General features: G+C 42.2%; 1 protein-coding gene across 9 annotated transcripts in view; it reads left to right on the top strand.

The window, feature by feature from the left end:
• Window positions 1–22,813, top strand: part of HEG1 (heart development protein with EGF like domains 1) — a 93,755-nt gene that overhangs the window by 50,844 nt on the left and 20,098 nt on the right. For 4 of the 9 annotated variants that reach the window (XM_073305161.1, XM_073305162.1, XM_073305159.1 and 1 more), the window contains 9 exons: window positions 789–1,133; window positions 1,713–2,054; window positions 3,185–4,591; window positions 8,121–8,237; window positions 8,773–8,892; window positions 11,781–11,875; window positions 14,488–14,546; window positions 15,156–15,316; window positions 18,598–18,732. In XM_073305161.1, the coding sequence (XP_073161262.1) occupies window positions 789–1,133; window positions 1,713–2,054; window positions 3,185–4,591; window positions 8,121–8,237; window positions 8,773–8,892; window positions 11,781–11,875; window positions 14,488–14,546; window positions 15,156–15,316; window positions 18,598–18,732 (2,781 nt within the window). Of the gene's footprint in view, window positions 1–788; window positions 1,134–1,712; window positions 2,055–3,184; window positions 4,592–8,120; window positions 8,238–8,772; window positions 8,893–11,780; window positions 11,876–14,487; window positions 14,547–15,155; window positions 15,317–18,597; window positions 18,733–22,813 lie in introns of those variants that run through there. The other 5 variants (XM_073305163.1, XM_073305160.1, XM_073305167.1 and 2 more) reach the window with 5 other exon arrangements.

Genomic DNA, 22,813 nt, shown 5'->3' with positions numbered 1-22,813 from the left:
AGAGGCATACAATCGGTACTGCTTAGATTTAAACTGTACCTGTAGACTGTACCTCTATTTCTATATGTATTGAATTCCAATGACTATCTTCACTGAATTTAATTACCAATTTTGTTTTAGTAACCCCTTTTATGGCTTTCGGAGCCTGCATTTTACAAAGAGATGCCCAAACTTCTGAAGATTTCTGAATATAAAGGCTCAGATTCCTGTGCTGAGGTCTGCTTAGTGCAGGAGGAAGGGAACTAGCAGAGATCAAGTTACACCTCCCTGATTCTCATGGTGCATTTGCACTGGCCCTGGCCCATAGGCATAAGTTAGATCAGCTTAGGGGCTGCTCTAACTTACACCAGCTGGCTATATCCCTATGGGATCATAAGCCTACAAAGAATTGGTATAGTACAGGCATGTTCTGTCCTTTTTCCTCATATGTCCCAGCATGCCTCCAATATTCCACCTTTCAGGTTGGGTGTGATGGGCAGTTGGTGTAGAAGCCAGTTATGCCATCTAATAGCTCCCTGCACAAATGGAATTTTCTGCTGGCCATTGTGTTGCCAGGATCCAACTCTCTGCTACCTTTCTCCTCTGGAACAGCTAGAGGAATCTAAGCGGTAGGTTTTAATGAATGATTATCTTTTAAATAATTATAACATTGTAAAGAGTGAATAATGCCAGATTTGTTTTCAGGTGTGTGTGTGTGTGTGTGTTTGTGTGTGTGTAAAGAAGTATTGTTGTTCTGCTCAAGATGTGCATATAAAAACTTTAATTTTCAGATTTTAATTCCTTTTCAGGAGTTGGAAGTAGCCATCAATCAGTTACAATTTCAGATAGAGAAAAAGGGATTTCCAGTTCTCCTACTCATAGTACGTACGTGTCAACAACATTCACCAGAGGTGGGGAGAGGACATCCCAATCTCAAACTCACAGCAGCACATCAACTGCGGCAACAGAAATCTCCACTCATAATATAGACGCAGCCAAGTCTTCAGATTCAACCCAGTTCTTATCTTCTGTATCACAGGCTGGAGGTTTCAATATCTCATCAAGTGATGCCAGTTTCACGGAGCTTTCCACCAAGTCTTTGCTTACACATTCTTCCAAGAGCTCAACGTTGACTTTACCAAATGATACACCCAGTGAGTTTTCTGAACTCAAAAATCTCATTTTGATAAGAAAAACATTCTCTCCCACTCCTCCCCAATGTGGGTTATACATACTATTATTGCTAATAAATTCAAAGCCACTGCAGTTGCCAGGCGCAGTATTTGTAAGCAGTAATGATTCTCTTCAATGAGATCACCTGCCCTGCATTTGGTACTTAACAGTAATCTAACAGTGTAGGAAAGTGGACCGTGTCGTCTTAGTGTAGGAGACTGTTCACTTCCTGACTAGTCCAGGTCATACAAGCACTTCTACTGGATCATTCCAACTCTACTGACACACATTGTGTCAATACCTTTCATCCTCAGAAAGTCCCGGTTATAAAGGTTTCCATCTAAAGAAATTATATTGTTTTTTTAAATACTCAGTGGTTCATACACCACTATTATTTCTGTAAAAAGTGTCTATAAACCAAATTAATCCCATGCATAGCTCCATTTAAGTGGCTGGAGTTATTTGGCCCTGTATTTCAGGGTAAAATTATTATAAAACTCACAATTTCATTCGGATTTGTGCATATAAAATTTAATTTCCACCTTTTAATCCCATTTCAGCCATTGGAAGTAACCATCAGTCTCTTAGCAGCTCAAAAACAGAAAAAAAGATTTCCAGTCCTTATACTGACCGTATGTACAGTTCAGCTACGTTAACCGGAGGTGGAGAGAGGACGTCACAATCTCTGACAAATAGCACATCTGCCCATACAACAGAGAGCTCCACTTCATATACAGAAATTGCCAATTCCTCAGAATTAATTCAGTCACCTTCAATGGCACAGACTAGAGGGACAAGTATCTCAGCAAATGATATGGGTTTCACCGGGTCTTCAACTGAGACTTTCTTTGTTCGTTCTTCCAAGATACCAACTTACTCTTCTTTCCAAAATGATCCTTCAAGTAAGTGTTTTGTGTGTATGTCACCGTGAGAATGCCAGTCTTATATACAAAATCTCACCAGTGCATTGAATACTTTGCATGTGTGCAGACAGATGGTGCTCCCATATATCCATGTGCTATCTAAAGTAACCGAATCAAAGGCAAGCTCATACATTCTGGGGAATCTTTCCAAAAGCGTAAACATCCAGCCAGCTAGAATTATGAACATTGACACTGTGATTCTTGACTGGCTAGTCTTAGTAAGAAACTCAATAGATATGCCAGTCGTTTGCATTCTTCCTTATTTTTAATGGGTGGTATTTTCAAAAGTGCTCCTGGTTGGCCTAAGCCAATGGGAACTTTCAGTAGTAGAGCAGAATTAGGCCAATTCAGAGGGCTTTTGAAAATCCCATCCTGTACTTCCAAGAACGTTGCCAAACTCCCTGTAAACGCTGAAATTCGCTATACACACAGTCTTCCTGTGATTAACTGTAAAATAAATGTTAATATTCTGTGTCATCCACGGCTAACTTTTCAAAGTGACGTGTTGTACTTCTGAGGTTTCCTGATTATAAAGTCTTTGATCAGTGAATTTTTGTAAGACATTATTTTATTTTATGCACACTAACATAGAACATGTCCTTGAAAGTATTTTCTTCCTATGGAGGCATGAGAATTCTTCTGTGCAAAACCGGATTTAAAAAAAGATGGGTTTTACTTAGTTTGGAATGGAGGAAGAGAGTTAGAGGATAAGGTCATTCTGAATGACATAGAGGACAAATGGACTTTTCTGTTTACCCTTTCACAAAGCACAAGAAGAGGACACGGTACTCAATCATGTGAAAAGGCAACATGTTGAAAAGAGGTAAAAATACTTGTTAGTGAACGTACAGTTCCTGTGCGGGACTCAAGGCTGCAAGAGTCTGAGGTTAAGATTTCAGAAGGTGTTAAAAATTACAATATAGTTACATTTGCAAAAGCATTGCGCTCAAGCTAGTTTTCACTGGCAGATAACCGCCTTATAAACTGACGGACTGAGTGGACCAATATACAGACTAGTACATTTTATGTATCAGACATATAATTTCAGTAAAATGCCAAAATATTTTGATATATATTACTGTCATGTTACTTTTTTTCTTCTATTCCAGGCATTGCAAGTAGCCATCAACCAGTTAGCAGCATCGACACTGAGAAAAGGATCTCTGTTTCTCGCACTGACAGCATGTACATTCCAACCACATTCAGTAGAGGTGGAGACAGGACATTACTGTCTATATCAAATAACAGCACCTCTGCCGAATCATCAGAAAGTTCCACTTTTTATGCTGAAATTTCCAACTCTTCAGATTTAGCACAATCCTCATCTTTTATGGCTCAGAGCAGAGGAAGTAACATGGCATCAAGTGATGGGGATTTAATTGCTCCATCTACGGAGCCTTTGCTTGTACGTTCTTCCAAAATGCCAACTTACTCTTCTACAGTCAATCTACAAAATGCAACTCTGTTTTTCACTGGCACTGAATCGTCACTAACTGGCAGCTCATCATTATCTTCGCCAGTATTTCCATCCTCTTCCTCGGAGTCATCAGTACATCACTTGCTTTCATCAACACCATCGCCACCTCATTCATTTGCATCATCAGAGTCATCTCTACCATCCTCTTCATCAGTGATACCATCATTGTCACTCCCACCACCATCTTTGCCGTCATCTTTATCCACCTCCTCATCAGTTGCATCATTTCCTTTATTACCTTCATTTTCTTCATCATCTTCACCATCACAGACTGGTGACAGTTTTCAAACCAGTGGGTCCATGATTACATCGGGAGGGACAGACAGAATGGAGCCATCGACTGCTGTGTTCTATGGGAGTACACCCAGACAGTACAGCAATCACAGCAGACCACACCAGTTGGAAGAGAGCACTACTTTAAAAACCAAAGGACCACTTCCTCTTCAGACTGAACCTATGGAACAGCTCAGCAGTAGCTCTCCATCCACATCAGCTTCCACACTTGCAACAGAGAGCTCCACAGGAGGAACCTTCACTTCCAGTGGGGACCATTTTGAAAAGACAACTTTGCTTCTGACAACAGCTGCTCCAAGTCTGAGCAAGGAAACCCAACACACTGAGATGACAAAAGCATCGACCAGTATCTTGCCAAATACGACAAGTCAAAGGGATGTGTTTCCCGCAGCAGAATTAACAACAGGGAAAACTGTTACACTGTCAACAGACATGACTTTTGGGCCACCACATTCTGTGCCAACTACAGATCATTCTCTTACTACAAAAACTCGCAGAGTTAAAACTGCTGTTGCCACGACACTGGCCTACATAACTGGAGTAACTACAAAAACAATGGAAACTAGCACTGCAACTAGCATTAAAATCACTGAAGAAAATATCCCAGCTACACATCCTTCCAAAACATCTTCCCCTAGCAAAACCACTGTAGGGTTTTCCACCACTTCGGCAGCAGCTATCAAACCAACTACTATTGCTCTGTTAAGTCGCACAAGGGCATTAGTAACTTCTTCTCATACAACAGGTAAAACACCTAAAAGGTTGCCCAGAAACATTGGATATGTAGAATGGAGAGAACATCAGACATAGCTTGTATGAAAATCTTTGAGGATATGAGTTAGTCTTAATTCTAGGTATTAAGCATTTGAAACAAAAGGAGAGAGTTTAATAGATCCCCCTGTTGAAAAATGCGGAAAATTTTGGTGGAAATTTTACCAAAAGTTAATTGAAATTCAAAAACCGTCGACCAGCTCTGCTTGTACATTTAAAATTAACAATTTCTTTATTTCTAATTAAAAAAATAGATACATATAAATATATGTCTTGTTAATGAGGAAAGACAGTTGGCCAGCATTAGTATTTGCATTGGAGCTTGTCCTGTTATTACAACCTATGATCATTTTCTCTCTCTATATATATAATCTCCCTCAAAAGGGCCTGTCATAAGAACAAAAGAATGGCTGTCCTGGGTTAGACCAACGATCTTTCTAGCCCAGCATCCTGTCTTCTGACAGTGGCTGATGCCAGATGCTTCAGAGGGAATGAACAGAACAGGGCAATTATTGAGTGATCTATCTACTGTCGTCCAGTCCCAGCTTCTGGCAGTCAGAGGCTTAGAGACAACCTGAACACATGGTTGTGTCCCTGACCATCTTGGCTAATAGCCATTGATGGACCTATTCTCCATGAATTCTTTTTTGAACCCAGTTATACTTTTGGCCTTCACAACATCCGCTGGCACCAAAATCCATAAATTGACTATGTGTTGTGTGAACAAGGACTTACTTATGTTAGTTTTAAATTTGTTGCTTATTAATTTCATTGGCTGAGCCTTGGTTCTTGTGTTATGTGAAGAAATAAATAACACTTCCCTATTCACTTCCTCCACACCATTCATGATTGTATAAGCCTCTATCATATCCCCACCTCAGTTGTCTCTTTTCTAACATGGACGCTCCCAGTCTTTGTAATCTCTTCTCATATGGAAGCTGTTCTATACTCATAATCATTTTTGTTGCCCTTCTCTGTACTTTTTCCAGTTCTAATATATCTTTTTTGAGATGAGGCAATCAGAACTGCACACAGTATTCATGGTGTGGGCATACCCTGGATTTATATAGTGACATTATGTCTTCTTATCTATCCCTTTCCTAATGGTTCGTAACATTCTGTTAGCTTTTTTGACTGCTGCTGCATGCTGAACAGTCGTTTTCAGAGAACTATCCACAATGACTCCAAGATCTCTTTCTTGAGTGGTAACAGCTCCTTTAGACCCCATCATTTTGTGTGTATAGTTAGTATTATGTTTTCCAATGTGCATTATTTTGCATTTGTCACTTGTTAGCGAAAGTCTAGGCCACATTCTGTATCCTTGCTGAGTCTATTGCCACTCATAGTCATAGCCATTATTATATTTTATATTTTGAAGAAAAGTGGGGAAAAGCGTTAAGCACAAGTTCCAGTTTTGCCTTTTGTCGTAGCCAGTTGTGTGTTAAGAAAATGAAACCATATTGATATTAGAAGCAGAAACTTTGGCAAAAACTCCACTTCATAAAACAAGAATACATAATTTGGCAGAAGCAAGCATCTTCACACTTGGCTAGGGGAAAACTCTTTCTAGGAGTGAACTGGAATGGTGACTCATGTACTTATCCTTAAGGGACTAAGGGGGTTGAGGAAAGGTAGCTGTCGCTAGGTCATCAGTACACTGGGAGGAGTGCGTGAAGGACTTTGTATCACAAAAACCCAAGGGCGTCAGGCAGTCTAGTCTCCTTATTGTCTCAATTAAATATATTAAGTAAGGTTTTTATCAGAATGGAAATATAATCCATAATTAAAGCCCTTGGGGCTGAAAACGCTAAACAGTGTAATGTTTACTGACTTCGGTCACCCCTTTAACATCCGTAGGACCTACATAAAGTAGAAAGTACTACAGCCACTAATAAGTGTTTACGGGACTGAACTCTACGACTGAATATTTTTATTACAGATTGTATTTAAGTATATAAGTATTCTATTGGGAATAGTGACATGGGTTCATGCATTTTAGGTGAGAACCTAGTTTAATGTAGCCTCTTTTTATTGAGCGATTCATGGTTTGCTACTTTATTCTTTTTTAAAAAGTACGGTTCTGACATTTACTGTAAAGAGGAAGTCCTTTCAGTGACCTGGATTAACACTTTGTACTATGGATTTAATAACGCTCTGTATTTTTGTAATGCCTTCCAAACTGCTTTAGAAACGTTAAGGAATTAATAGCCCAGTTCTGCTGGCCTTTCTGATGCAAGCAAGCCCGTTGATTTCGGTGGGAATACTGAAATGAATATGAGTTGCAGGGCGGAGTCCCATGCCTATCTCATCATTCTTAGAGCTGGTCAACATTTTTTTAATTTCACGATTTTTAGCACTATTCCAAATCTTGACATTTAAAAAAAAAAAAACGGGAAAAATTTTCCGTGTTTTCACAATTACTTCTCCCACCAGGTTTCAAAATATTGACAAATTCATATTTAAAAAAATAAGGTCTGAAGCCTTAAAAGCGTCCATGCAATTCCATGCCTCCTCCCCCCCCTCACGCTGTTTTTGGTAATCGGTTTCCTCCCCATATTACAGCAGGAAAACTGAAAGACAGAGAAGTACCTTTTGGTTACTTAATTTTTGGGTGCCGTGCTTGAGACACATTAGCCCTGCTCAGTGGCGTAGCTAGGTGGAGTGAACAGGGGCAGCGGACATAAAAAAGAGGTGCTACTCGCTTGTACTCACTGCGTGGGGCTCCGGGTCCTTGGCGGCACTGAAGGCCCCTGCTGCTGAAGTGCAGCCGAGGAGCCGGAGCGCGCGAAGGCCCCCGCCGCCGAGGAGCCGGAGCACTGCCGGGTGAATAAATGAAAAAAGGCACCTAGAAATCAAAAAGGCTCCGCTTGTGCTCAGAGGGGGAGCGGCCGCTCCCCCCGCTTCCCCCTTGGCTACGTTACTGGCCCTGCTTGTCAGAGGTGCTGAACGCTCATAACTCCGCTCGGGAGACGTCACCAGGGTGAGCGCTCAGCAACTCTGAAAAATCAGTTTGTCTCAGGCTGGACACCAAAAATCAGTGGCCATTTTTGAAATGTGTGGGCCTCCGTGACCTGTCTGCGGCCACACCGTCAGCCTGCAGCAGAGCCAGCAACAGCCCACGGGAGTTCCTGACTCCTGTGCTTTAACCCTAAAACCATCCTTACAGCCTTTGTGAATTACACTGCTCAGTAATAACCAGAAAACAGATCCGAGTGACATGTGCCCCCTAGCTTGTCTTGTAATCCCGTGTAATCAACAAACGAGCCAGCCCTTCTGGCTATGTTCTTCACTTGGACATGTGCATAATTTATCTTCCTGCTAATGAGACTAACACTTGCATCATGAAGAGCATTTCCAGATATGGCAGAAAAGAGGGTGAGAATCCAATGGTTTTCCCCCCAAGAATTTGCATGTGCAGTTGTACGGCATGCATAGCAACTAGACAAAACTACAGTCATGCTAGTCAAGCCAGGAATTAATCCCCCAAATGTCTTATTTCACAGTCAATATCTGCTCCACAAACCCTTGTCTGCATGATGGAAAATGCGTTATTAATGGTGTTATGGGCAAATATCAGTGCAAGTGTTCACCAGCCTGGCAAGGAGAAGACTGCAGGGAAGGTAAAGGACAATATTGCAGCCAATGGCTCCTCCATCTTATATTGGTGACAATTCAAGCAACATCAAAGAAATCAATCTGCATTGCCTGAGTGATAGCAGTTTGTAGAAACAGGCTGTGACCCCAGTGGCTAGAGTACCAGTGTGGAACTTAGAAGACCTGGGTTCTGGTTCTGGTTTTGCCACTAGCCTGTTGGGTGACCTTGGGCAAGTTCCTTCACCTTTTTGTGTGTTAGTGGGGATAATGGGGATATCCTTTATAAGGCACTTTGAGATCTACTGATTAAAAGTGATTGATAAGAGCTAGGCATTATTATTCACTGGGGCTGAAGCAAAGTCAGTAAAACAATGAGAATGGGAATTTGCATTTATTTGCATTTATTCACTCAGCTTCGGTAGGATGATCAAGAACACGATAAATAATAATAAGTGGTAATGATGCAGTGAGTCGTACAGCAATACGCAGAGGGTCTTCTAGTTCTACTGCCAATGATTTCTTGTAATTCTACCAACTGTTCTGTTTTCTCCCTTGTTTCAGATGTGGATGAATGTCTTTCTAATCCATGCCCAGCTCTGGCCACATGTAATAATACTCACGGCTCCTATGTCTGCAAATGTCCTCTTGGATACCAGCTAGAAAAAGGAAAATGCAACTTAGGTAAGAGAATTGAACTGCAAAAAAAAAAGAAAGAAAGAAAGAAATATTTGGTTAAAAATAAAAATCTTCTGAGACAGAAATAAAACCAGGAATCAGAAAAATCCTTTCCTTTAAAATTTAGCTACTGATAACTGGTTTCCATGAGCATAATTGTCTTTTATTGTCTTTACCGATATGTAGTCTCATGTATTTTGTGGTGGAATGTCCTGGGGATTCAGTGATATTTAACGATTTCCTCCACTTTCATAAAGCTATAGAAACATCATATTTCAAATAATGGTTACAGGTTTATTTGTATTTTCAGGACAGAAAATCCAGGGTTGTTTTTTTTTTTTAACAAATTCTAACAATCCAAAAGAATTTCACAAAATACTTAGATCCTACTCCTACAAAGACTTAGGCGCATGTTAGTAGGGCCATTGTGAAATTTGCCTTCAGTTAGACTAATCATGTGCATAAATTTAAGCAACTGTATAAGTCTTTGTAGGAACAAGGCCTTATTTTGTAGCTTTCGTTTCGCATATAGCACAATTATTCAATATCCAAGTTCCATCACCTCTATATGCAGAAAGACTCTGAATTTCACGCTTTTCTCATGACCCATTGTAGAAGTGACTGTTTTACAAGACTTTACTGTGAGCCACGATCTGAAAGAATTACAAATATGAAAATAGTGCTGTTGAATCATGCCTGAGGTATTAATGAAGGGCATTTTTAAGATGGACTGCTAGGGTAGCAAATGATTTTATTTTATTTTGGACTAAGGGCAGATTATATAAACACTGTGAATCTAATTCTCTTCTGATTATGCCAGTGTAAATCAGGAATCAGAGACGTCAGTGAGGTTTCTCTGGTACAAAACTTGCCGTGAGAGGAGCACCTGGCCTCTGTGTGTAGCCTGAAGGCATGGGAAAGGATTGGAGGCTTTATAATGTTATCAGCAACTGTATTTGTCTTTTGGATGGGATATAAAGCTGAAGCTGTGATCCTCCATTTTCACTGACAGTCTAATGACATTTAATAGAAGATTTAGGGGTAGAATCACTGCTATTCTGACCAAATTCCAACTTGGGTTATTAGCTTCTGCCCTGAGGCTTGTATAAATCTAGGTAGGCAAGAGTGCTTTTAACTCTAAACTGTACCTCATCTCAAAGGGCATCACACATTTCAGTCCCAAAGTTACCTAAATCCCACACAAACTTGACATCTCTTCTCTCATATATTTAACAATTAAATATTTCCAACCCCAAGCTTTCAAAACTCATGAGTCAGGCACCCCCAAAATCAATAAATTAGCTTAAAAACCACAAGATTTAAAAAAGAAATAGATTTTGAATTATTTTTATTTGCCTTCTAGTTTTTGAATCTAGAGGTTTGTAGCGGGATGGTCCGATGATCAGCTGTCCTAGCGGTTGGGTCGTGGACTTATAGTTTCTGCCAGCCTAGTCAACCCAAAGGGGCCCTGGCTGCAGCCTTAATCACTTCTGTGTGCTCAGATTGCTTTCACAGAGGTTCTGTCACTATAGAGGTGTGGGGGAGTGGGCAAGGTAGGGGGATCTGGGCCCACCTGTTCCACTGGGTCCTGACCCAGTGCCCTAGGGGTTTATCAAAGCATCTGGCCCAGCTATTGAGCTACCCTAAATTATATTTTCCTCTGGGTCACTTCCTACCAGTCTGGAGCTATTCCAATTGGAGCATGGTCACTGGCTTCAGAGACAATCTTCAGTCTCTTAGTGTCATGTTGAAGTAATCTCTTTTAGGGCTTTCAGCTCCCTAAAAGTGGGGGTACCCAAATCCCTGCTTCTAGAGCAGCCTTCACAAAGCTGTTGCCACTCCTGACATAGCCCTCAGCTTTAGTCTTGCTTCCTGGTGGAGCTTGCAGCTCCCTCCCCACTTCTCTGAGCTACCAGTGTCCCTGCTGTGGGAACATGCCGTGCACATAGGCAGGGCCCACCCCTTAGCACAATATTGCTCCACTCCCAGCCCAACTTCAGTGTGGGGCCTGTAGACCCCATCACAAGTTTACACCTGGGTCACATTTTCAAGTTTTTCTCTACACTGACAAGGGCTAGAAAATTACTGTTATATTAAATAAATAAAAAAAAAAAGGAAGAAAGCTGAGATTCTCACCTAATCACATGCCTCCAGTAGCTGAGGCTTTAAGAAAACCACCAAATATGGCGAATCATACCTGAAAATCATGAGAGTTGGCCATGCTGAGGTTATTCACAGCAGCTTCACCTCGACAACTGTATGCAATTTTGGGCACCACAACATAGAAAGGATTTGGAAAAATTAAAAAAAAAAAAAACAGCAAGATCAAGATACATGATGCAAAGAATGGAAAATTAGAAATGGAATGAGCAAAATATATGCAGTATAAAAAAGAGACTTGGTGTGTGTGTGTGGGGGGGGGAGGCAGATTATCTTAGTCTATCAAGACCTTCAGAGTAACCATATAAATGTCCCGATAAAGACAGAGAGATTATATAGTACAAGAATTATTGCACCCAGCACTGAAATATAGTTACCTCTTGGGCGGAATGCAGACTGATTAACAGCAAGTAGTACCACTGCACAATGGGTTAGGACAGGAAATTAAAAAGAACAACTCTCTCTTCAATTTAAGCTGCAGGAGTATTCAGTTAGATTATATATAACTGTCTGAGCTGGAATTTAGCTAGCACCACTGGGGCTGACACACAATCTCTTGTGAAGAATCCCATGGGATCTGTGCTTTATTAGTGGTAAACTCATTCATAGGTTTCCCATTGCTATAGTTTTCAACCAGACTAAACTCTGTCTAGCTCATGGGACATGATAAGATCTCAGCCTGGGGTATCAAAGCTGCATGAATTGTAGCTAACAGGCTTTGTTTTTAATTTTAGTAAGAACATTTTTTGGTCAAGTTGCACTGAAACTGAACACTACTCATGGGAAGTATTCTGAACTCCATCGAATTGAAGATGAAATAATAACAATGGTAAGTGTCATTTCTAGAACACTAACAAATGCTGCTTCATGTAGATTTCATCCAGTGTCATGATCTGTGCAACAAAGCACAAGATACAGAGACTGTAAATCATGGGTTCATCTTTATACCAATGACATTTTCTGGTTCAGGCATTCGTCATTTACTATGTCATGACCATGTCAGATGCTAGGGACTTTTCCTCAGAGACTGTAAAATATGTTGTCAGCAAGACATGATGCTTCATAATTCTTCTGCTCTACTTTGCACTGATTAGGCCTCAACTGGAGTGTTGTGTCCAGTTCTGGGTGCCACATTTCAGGAAAGATGTGGACAAATTGGAGAAAGTCCAGAGAAGAGCAACAAAAATGATGAAAGGTCTAGAAAATGTGACCTATGAGGGAAGATTGAAAAAACTGGGTTTGTTTAGTCTGGTGAAAAGAACACTGAGAGGGGACATAACAGTTTTCAAGTACATAAAAGGTTGTTACAAGGAGGAGGGAGAAAAATTGTTTTCCTTAACCTCTGAGGATAGGACAAGAAGCAATGGGCTTAAATTGAAGCAAGGGAGGTTTAAGTTGGACATTAGGAAAATCTTCCTAACAGTCAGGATGATTAAGCACTGAAATAAATTGCCTAGAGAGATTGTGGAACCTCCATCATTGGAGATTTTTAAGAACAAGTTAGACAAACACCTGTCAGGGATGGCCTAGATAACACTTAGTCCTGCCATGAGTGCAGGGGACTGGGCTAGAAGACCTCTCGAGGTCCCTTCCAGTCCTATGATTCTATGATTCTGTTATTCCAGTGCTTCATGACAGAATTTATGTTTGTGTGGGAAGAAAAAATGAATCAGCTCTTTGGAGCAAGACTTGTCCTTTTGTTCTGTTTGTACAGCATCTAGCTCAGTGGGGTTCTAGTCTATGACTGGAGCTCCTGGTTGCTACCACAATACAAATAAATTATAAGAATGCTGCATTTGCAGAAGAGTTCACATAGTGGTAACATTAGACTAACTGCATATAGCCAAATAATACTGGTTGGTGTTCATGCTATTCCAATCTAAGTTGCCCATCTCTGGGAAGGCAGAAACTACAGTTGATTACGCACCTGGAGAACCAAGCTTCAGCAGTGAGAAATGGGACAAGAAAGAATAACTTCAGCTCTTCCTTCATGCCAGGGGATGGGCTTTGTTAGGTGTCAGAGTAGCAGCCGTGTTAGTCTGTATTCGCAAATAGAAAGGAGGACTTGTGGTCTGATAAATTGGTTAGTCTCTAAGGCACCACGAGTCCTCCTTTTCTTTTTGTTAGGTGTGGAACTTGAATCATCAGCTCCTTTTTTCTCTCTTGGCTGAGGGATGGCTTGCCCAGGCAGGAAATAAGGATGGGTGATTAGGCTGATAATTATGTTCAAAGATCTGCTCATTTTTTGAATCTTAGTTCATCCCATCCCATCAATACCTCAGTGGAGAGACCCTGCTTCAAGGAAGCTGAGTGAGTTAGACTAAGGCAAAGCTCATTCTGACTAGGCTGGGGTTGCCTATAGGCTTCTATTGAGTGCCCTCCCCCTAGTGGCTTGTTGTACTGCAGTTTCCGGCGTAGGGGTTATAAAGATCTTTATTTCCGGTTCGGAGGCAAACTCAGGACCAATAATCCTGGGCTCCCCCAGTTTCAGCAACAAGTCTCATAAATACCAACCTGGTGCTGAAGTTGCTTGGAAAAGAGAGCTGTGGCTCTGAGTACACTGCGAGCTAGGGTTGTGATTCCCCTGCTTGCGTACACATACTCCTTTCTTCTCAGCAAGCTAGCCACGAGAATCAATAGCAGTGTAGCCATGGTAGCCCTGGCAGTGGCCGTATGGCATAGCTGTGCCAAGTACATCTCCACCAGTTTCAGGCAGGTTTATTCTCGGCGCAACGAAGCCAGGCCTCCGCGGCCGCTACGATGTCTACACAGCTATTGCAACTCGCGTAGCTCAATACGAGCGAGTGCGGGTTTGTGTACGCAAGCAGGTGAATCAAACTCCTGCCTCACAGTGGAGAGGTAGCCGGTTAATCATTCATACCAGGGGTAGTTCTCTTGCCTACCATGTATTCATTCTTGTCTTCACACAAGTTAGATCAGCTTTTTAGCAGCCCTTGGTCCCAGCAGTTCACTGTGCCTGTTCACCAAGCAAGGCAGCTTGCCTGGTGACGTAGCTAAAGCAACAGGAAGAGGGAATGACAGCCTCCATGATATTGACTAAACAGACTTAGGAGAAATCAAAATAAATGACTGAGTCCGAGACTCTTTCCTTGAGGGTGGGATTCGGGGGGAGGCGTCTTTGATAATGTGCAGCATCCAAGTGTGTCGTTCTGAATAGTGCCTTATGCAGGTCTCTTTCCCCACTGCTTTGCTGGCTGGTCCTCGCCCATCGTGCTCACTGCACAGCAGGCCTGGGACAGATGCCCATTTTTATAAACCATAGGACTTTGCTCATGTCCAAAGCTGCACAATGGCGACTTCATCCTTCCCTTGTTGACAATACAAAGCCCCTCTGTCTCATTAAAATAGGAGGCTGTTGCGAAGGTCAGAGGTCCCTGTTTAATTCCCGAACAGTAATAGAATATCCATTCTTTCCTTCAGCTGAACGTGTCTCTCTCAGAGTTACCTGGCTATTACAACTCAGTAGTTAAAGCTGCAAGGTAAGGAATATAATACAATGCATGTGTCGGGGATAGGGGAGAAGCTACCTCCTTGATCTGAACAGCCTAAAACTCTGGGGAAGTTCAGCTCTGGATCCAAGCTTTGCAGCTGATAATAAGATAGACACAATGTGGCATAAGAGGACTCGCTATGGAACTGGGAGCAAGGAACACTGTAGTGCTCTGCCACTGACTTTCTTTGTGGCCTTAGGCAAGTCACTTATGGCCTGATTTTCAGAAGTGCTGACCAACCCCAGTTCCCAGTGAAGTCAATGACACCTGTTTTCAAAATCAGGTCATTAATATCCCTAGGCCTAACTTTGCCCCTGAAAAATACGAGTATCTCCTCTTATTGGCTTCATTGTGAATTACTTGTATCCCACTGTGGACGGAATTGGGTCTTAAATGTATATGTTTGCCGTGTCTGTAAAGTGGGGGTAACATAAGACAGGGTTGTTATGGGGACTTAGCTAATGTTTGGACAGTCTTTTCAATATACATCAAGTGTTGTATGCACGCTACGTATTACTGATATTAATAGCAATCTGCCGAGGACATATTAACAATGAAATAAAATGCAAACGATGATGCATAGGTTTTTTTTGGCAGGGAGTCCAATTCTGTCCGAGTTTCAGTCCAAACCACCTTTTCTTTAGCATCCAACGTGACGCTCTTTGACATTGTTAGCAGTGTACGAAGCTACATTAGTGCTTGCAAAACTCCTGCTGAAACCTGCCAGTTCATCTCCAAGTATACGCTGCTCCCCAGAGGTAAATAACTTCCGGATTGATCATAATGAAACTGCAAAACAATCAGCTTTTTATTTGTTTGTTTGTTCTTAAAGTGACTGTGGCCTTCTGAAAAGTCCCTTTCAAATATGTATCTCATTTAAATGGAAGTCATCTTAAAGCCCCTGCGGTGTAAAAAAAGACTGCAGATGTCAAGTTTTATCTTACCCGCATGTGTGAGTAATCTGCCTCTTTATGAAAATGTTAGAGGGGTGAAAGACATTACACCGCGCAGAATTACAGTTACTGTGAATGGTCCTTTCCTCTCTGGGGTACGGCATTGAATCCCATCCAGATCAAAAAAAATACGAGACTTATTCTAACCACGTGGTTTGAACCTATCAAAATGGTTTGAGTGCAGGGCTTAGAGCTGCTAAAAAAGGGGAGGGTGACAGCAAGGTGAGGTTTATAGTGAGACAAGCCCTCCCCGTCAATTTGATGATAGCCTTTCTTTGCTGCTATGGTTAATCTGTATGTGCTGTGGGTTGGGTTTTTCTTGGTGCCAGATTCCACTGGTAAAAGTGAACAGTATTAAAATGGTTCGAGGCTGAGTAACATTTCTATACAGACCCCTTCACCTGCCCAGGCCCAACCATGGGATGCAGTGTGTGACTAGGGACCAAAACATGATGCATGCAGGAAACTTCAAAATGCTGTGGAATTCCTTCCTTCCATGGACATAGGTTTCTATAGACTCCATTTCATGAGACTGATGTTACAGTCCAAGTGAGGGGACCCCAAATGTGTGTGCAACACAGGTAGCCTTCAGACTAAAATGAGTGCTATCCCATGAAATGAGGGACATTTGAGAGACAAGGTTTCCATTAAAAAAAAAAATCTGCATCCAGAGCTTTGTGACGTACTTGTAGATGTTTTGCTTTGAAGATGAGAGTTGGCAACATTTAGCCTTGGGTCTGAGTCTGAAAGAAAAATTGGTCTGGCCATTTAAGCTAAATAAGCATAAAAATGAGAAATTTGGGAGTTTTAAACTCCTTTTCTCATAGATTTTAAGGCCAGACAGAGCCTATTTTGCTCATCTTGTCTGACCTCCTGCATAACACATGCCAGAGCTCTTCACCTGCTAATTCCTGCCGCCAGCCCAATTAAAGTGGTGGCATTTGATTTGATAGGCCAGCTGAGCCCAAGTCCAGCGGGGGCCTCTTCCGCTCTTTTGTTTTGTGAGGGTTAGTGTCTAATTTCCCGTTAAAGATAAACAGAATTGTTGACAGCACAAATTATTCTCTGACACACACATTGAAAATCAAGCTGACAAATTCAGGAGGGAAGGGAATCGAGAAGAGCTGGGACAGTAAAGGGTTATGAGCTCCAGTTGGGAAACATATTGGCGTAGAAATTGTAGCAGTGATTTATTATTACCCAAGTTCACACAGCTTGACCCAGCTCTCCTCAGTCAGGCCTGAACCAAAGCCCAGCGAAGCTAATGGAAGTCTTTCTGAAGAGGGTGCTGGAACAGGCCTGTAGTTCAGTTATGAATCTTTACAGGCAGTAAGTAACTCTAGTTCTCTTAATTCTTTTATTGGGCCAACCACATTCTGTGACTCAGCATTAAGATGATGGGATGCATTTTCATGCTGCTTAAGCCTGTGGAGAGGATTTGGGTCCATTACAGTGATCAGATGGTTATTGGGGTTTCCTTGTTCTGTGATTATATGTATTGCACAGCCTGGTCCATAATCTGTAAAAGCTCAAAACTGGTTTTGGGGAGCGCATTCCTATACTGCAGAATTTACTCAATAATACCTTGTACTTATATAGCCCTTCTCGTCTTCAAAGTACTTCACAAACATTAATTGCTCATTTCCCTGTGTTGCCGTATTAAAGAGAATGGAAATGAGGCAAGGTTAAGTCATTTGCCCAAGGCCACATAGTGTTCTACACTGCAGATAGACAACCATGGCTGGCCCATGCTAGCTGACTTGGGCTCGCCAATCTCGGGCTAAGGGGCTATTTAATTGCAGTGTAATTGTTTGGGCTCGGTTCTGCAGCCCAAGCTCTGGGACCCTCCAATCTCGCAGGGTCCTGGAGCCCAGGCTTTAGCCTGGGCCCCAGTGTCTACATCACAGTTAAGCAGCCCCTTAGCCCAAGCCACAGGAGCCCAAGTCATCTGGCAAGGGCCAGCCACCAGTTTTTATTGCAGTGTAGACATACCCATAGACTCAAGATTAGATCTAGGATTAAAATTCATGAGTTTCTAGCTCCTGGTTCTATGCTAAGAGCGGTGGGCCATACCCCTCTCTTTCTCTAGTCTCCTAGTTTGGTTTGGTTGTACCAGAAGTGTGGGGAAACTACATCTTGGCTGAAATTATAACAGTATTTGTGGAGCATGCTGCTGTGGTTCTCCTTACATATACTACATCTTTACATGTCAGTGGTCTGTCTGTCTGTCTGCTAGAAGGCGGAGATGTGAGGGCATTTACGCTGGAAGAGCTTTACAGAGTGAAGGATACTCTGGTATCTCTCTAACAGGGATTTAATATTTGTGTCCCTTAATCTGAAAGAAATCATCTAGACTGGAAGTACAAGTTGTGTATGGCAAAAAGAACAGCATATACAAATTCTTTTTTTTTAACTGAAGATTTCATACACATTTAGACTGAATATCATGTACAACTTCGTAATGGAGAGATCTGTGAGACTGCTGAATTCTGTCAGGGTTGGACAAAGCACCCAAGAATATATTGCAGGGAACAATGCTGTGTTGGTTGGTAGGAGATAGACCTGATGACTCAGTAGGTCTTTTCTATCTCTAATATCTGCGTTCAAATATTGACCCTCTTAATAAATACATTATGTATTTAGTGCAGAAATGGGCAAAAATCTCATCCAGGTTATAAGCCCTCCAAAGCCAGGGAGTGTACAGATGCAGAATTTTAATTCATGCCCATTATATTATTATTTATTATTTGCATTGTGGTAGTGGCTAGGGACCACAATCATAGACAAGAACCCCATCGTACAATCACATAACAAAAAGGATATATATCACAGAGCTAGGGACAGCTGTAGAATTCAGATCCATGTTCTGGTTCCAACCGTTCCCTACATATTTGGGCCAATCTCTGTTGTAGGGACTGCCATATCGGGTCCTGTGGCTTTATCTCAAAAGGGAGCAAATGTTAATAAAGAAATAGGGGAAAGCATTACCTGATCTAAGTGTGATACATGGGGAAAGCTGATGATCAACATGCATAACAGTGAATTTACAAGGACATGAGCTGATATTGGTGATGTCTTTATGGTAGTTGGTGGATTGTGTAAGCAGAAGGACCCTGAATGTGACAGAGAGACTTCGGAATGCAATGACTTGGATGGCATTGCAGTCTGCCAGTGCAAGAGTGGATACTTTAAATACAACAAGATGGATCATTCCTGCAGAGGTATTGTTCTTTTCACAGCCAGATTTGCTTTGGTTTTTGCTTAATATTTTGTTTCCAGTTGAAATGATTTTCACACATGTGTTCTTTGTATTTCTTTGCATGCTAAGCAGCGTAGTGTTATGAATAAATATTAACAGTTTAGATTTCCTCCATTTGGATATGGTGCTTTACAGAAGAACTTGAAGATACTCTCTCACTACAGTTATCATAATATTATCGCTTTCGGGAGCATGCTGTGCAAGTCAGAAAGATCCAGTGAAAAGAGACAAGGGGTTGGAATGCCAGAGGCAACAGTTCAGTGGCATAGTGCACAGATAACATAGCACACTTTTTTGTGTTGCTCTTTTGTCTGAACTCCAGGGGAAGTAAAGATAATTGTTTTAAATTCACAAGCTGTATTGATGCATCCTTAGTATTTTGAAATGACCAAGTAGCTGAGAAGGAGTGTGAATTTATTTGATCTTAAAAAGGGTCATAATAGACATTTAAATACAAGAGCCAGTATCTTAACTAGTGCCTTAGCAGACACAGAGCTATTTCACTACATTTTAAATAAACTATGGTCAATTTTGCTCCTGCGGTGATCAAAATAAATGTACCTAGGTTCAGTGGAGCCCATTGCCTGCTTAGATTAGTCAATACTGTGGTGTGTTGTAAAAAGTCCAGCTTCCTGATCATGAATACACTTATGACTTTGATGGTTATTATGTACTTTTGTTTCTGGCTGTGAGTGCAACATGCTAGATGCTGTATAAACGTGTGGGAAGAGTGTCCCTGCTCCAAAGAGCTCACAGTCTACAAAAGATGACACCCTATTCCCCTCTCTGTCTGTATGAAGCAGCCAGTTGGTGATTAGTCATGTTTTGACAATATCACAATTTGTAAGAGACCACATGGACATTGGATTGGGACCCAGAGTCCTGGCTTCCAACCCTGGTTCAGCCATTCTGTGTGATCTTGGGCAGGACACTTCACCTGATTGTGCCTGTGTTTTCCCACCCCACCTTTATTTGTGAGCTCTTTGAGACAAGGTATATCTCTTGCTATATTTATATACAGCGCCTTGCACAATGTGGCCCCAATCTCAATTGGGATCTGTAAGTGCTATTGTAAAACAAATGAATCCTTTGTGAGTGTATACATGTGGGGCAGGGGGTGCCTGTGTGTAGGGGGGTATTTTTGTTAAATATGTTGACTATCCCCAATTAGTCCTTAACCTTGCCATCCTTAGTTGGCTAGTTTCTTGTCGACAGCACAATGAAAGAACCTTGTCAACCAGCACTAAACAATTCTAGTCAGGTCTGCAGTGGCTTTGAAGTAAGCTTAAAATAATCTAATCTGCCTTCGCTCAAAAATATGTGATAATGTTTCCCTGCTTTCCCTCATACATGTAATGGGATCTCCAGCAGCACTGGCATCTAACAGCAACAAAGAGGCGGAGACAGGATGCGTGAAACCCACATAAAATAACATCTAGTTTTTATTTCAATCGGCTCCAGTCCGAGAAAGTAGCGTTCCTTTTTTTCCTTCTAAGAATGGAGGAAGGTGGGTATCAAATGATGCAGAGATTGCTGCAGTGTACCTTGCAGGGGGTGGGGCTGAGAAGAAGGATGGTCCAATGGTTAGGGTGCTAGCCTGGGCCTTGGGAGATCCAGCTTTTAGTTTCTTGCTCTGGCACAGACTTCCTCTATGACTTTGGGCAAGTCATTTCATTTCTCTGTGCCTCAGCTTTCCCACCTGTAAAATGGGGGTAATAGTACTTATTCATCCCCTGGGGAATGCTGTGAGAAGAATAAAGATTATGAGATGCTCAAATACTATGGTAATAGGGGCATTGTAAGTACCTCAGATGGGATGGGATAATTCTGTTCTCATTCCATCTGTAAAATAAATAGGATACGTTTATTGGTCAAGGGGCTTGCAGCAGAGCAATAAAAGACACACCATCACCTCTGTTATGATCAAATGAGCAGGACAATCGGGCACCACACATTTTAGACAGGATGACACCTCCATGAGCTTGCAAATGGCATAGGTGAAAATTGCTCTAGGGCAGATGGCGTTTTACACACAGCTGTGTTGAGGGGAATTTTACCTCCATGTTATCAAGAGCTGGGGACAGAGCAGGAAGCCATCTGCTGTAGTGAGAGTGGGGTAAGATCTTTGAAAGAGCTCATGGCTAGATTTTTCAAGTGCTCAGCATTTGTAGTTGGGGCCCGATTTTTGACAAAGCTGTGCTCCCATTTAGCCCCCATTGTGCAATCCAGATTTTAGAAAGGACTCAGCACCCAGCAGCTCCCAATTTGACATTTACAGAGATTTTTTTCAAAAGAGTACCAAACCCAATGTGCTGAGCTCTTTTGAAAACCTGCTCTGCATACAGGTGCCTAGAAGGGGACTGAGTGTCTGGAAAAACTGGCCCTGATTGTGGGTGGTGAAAATGTAGCCCATATCATGTTAAATGCTCGCAAGTGGTAATTCTAATTATAGTGTTTCTTCCTGTGGGAAGTGCCTTTTGTACTGAGCTACCCGGAATCCTTTACAGAAAGTTGGGTGTGATTTGGAGAGCACCTAAGGCATGGTGAATGGTCAGCAGCAAACCTCCAGGAGTGTCTCTTTCCTGGCAAAAAGCTAAAGCCCACTTGTGGGAAATCTGCCACCTGGTAATTCTGGCTCCACAAATATCTAGTATCAATAAGGTTTAAGGGAGGGGTTCTCAAAGGAGCTGGAGGGAGCTTGAAAATCTCAGCCTAAATACCATTCATCATACGTTCCATTCATCTCCAGGTAGCCCCTGTTCCCATCCTTTCCAGGACAGAACACCAAGCCTGCAGGGTTGATGAAGAAAAGGCCACCACAGGCTCGCCCTGTCAGCTTCTGCAGGGTGCATTTTTCTCAGTAAAACCAAGTGTCCTTGTGTGAGCAGAGAAAGGCTCTGATCACTTCCTCCCATCCAAAAGGTTCCAAGAGACCCCTCAGGCATTCACTGGGTGAGGGAGGTCGAGCTGGACAAAAAGAAATCCTGAGTGAAAAGTCAAAAGAGGACTGGAGTTGAAAGTTCTGCCTGGCTGCAGGCCTCTCTAGTCCTTAATACCCCTCTGCCCCCCTTCCACCTCCCAGTTTAGGTTCATAGGCATAGTTTGACTTCTGTATTTGGGGGGCAGCTCCAGTCCGGCCAATGGGGACGTGTGTGGGGGTCCAGTTCCGCAGCTTGCGGAGGCAACGCACCCCCTGCCTCTCCCGGACTACACCGATGTTTAGATTTTGGAATAGCCGGTAATAGTTAAAAACTAGGAGAGTGGGAGTGGCACAGTGAGCTCTCCTCGAAGCAGATTCAAAGGAACTGGGGAGAGGTGTGGGAGGGAAGCTGCATGACAGGAGGGGGAGAGCGGGAGGGGGGGGGTAGTGAAAGGGAAATAGGAGCAAAAAGTTCTGCAGCTCTGCATTACATTTGAAGAACCCTAGGATGCACCGAAGTGGGGCATTCAGGACCTGCCCCTGCCCTCTGTGTGATAGCTTTCCTGTCTGTGGGACTGGAGAATTTTGTTTGCAGTAAGCGGGGGGGTGCACTGACTGCACCACTGTGCAGTGGCATCCCTGTGGGTGAGGGATTGGGGGCAGGTTGGGCCACAAAATCCGCCAGTCCTTCCCCACTTCCCAAGCAGCAGAAGAGTGCTAGGGCTGCAGTCACCTTTGTGGAGTGCAGCCTGGGAGATAGGATTGCTCCCAACACAGGGTTCTGTAATGCCCAATCTAGTTACTCAGTTTTCCTCTCCTGGATCTGGTAACATGAACAAACCACTCTGCTCTTCTGCTGACACCTCACTATTATGTATAGGTCAGGTGTATATAATTTTGTACTTATCACTTGTCCTTCTACTTGTGGACTCTTCCTTGATTTTGTAAATGTCAAAAGAGAAAGTTCATAATAAATCTAATACAAAGAGTATGATGGACAGACTTAATTATGAATGATGATCGGCAACTAAATATCCAAAAAAAACTACAATAGCAAGATATTGGGGGGGAAATGGTTAAAAAAAAAAAGCCAGACTGGTTTAAAAGAGAAATGAAAGCAGCA

Source organism: Lepidochelys kempii, chromosome 11 (genome assembly GCF_965140265.1).
Source record: "Lepidochelys kempii isolate rLepKem1 chromosome 11, rLepKem1.hap2, whole genome shotgun sequence".
Lineage (NCBI taxonomy): Eukaryota > Metazoa > Chordata > Testudines > Cheloniidae > Lepidochelys > Lepidochelys kempii.
This window is presented reverse-complemented; position numbering and strand designations above follow the sequence as displayed.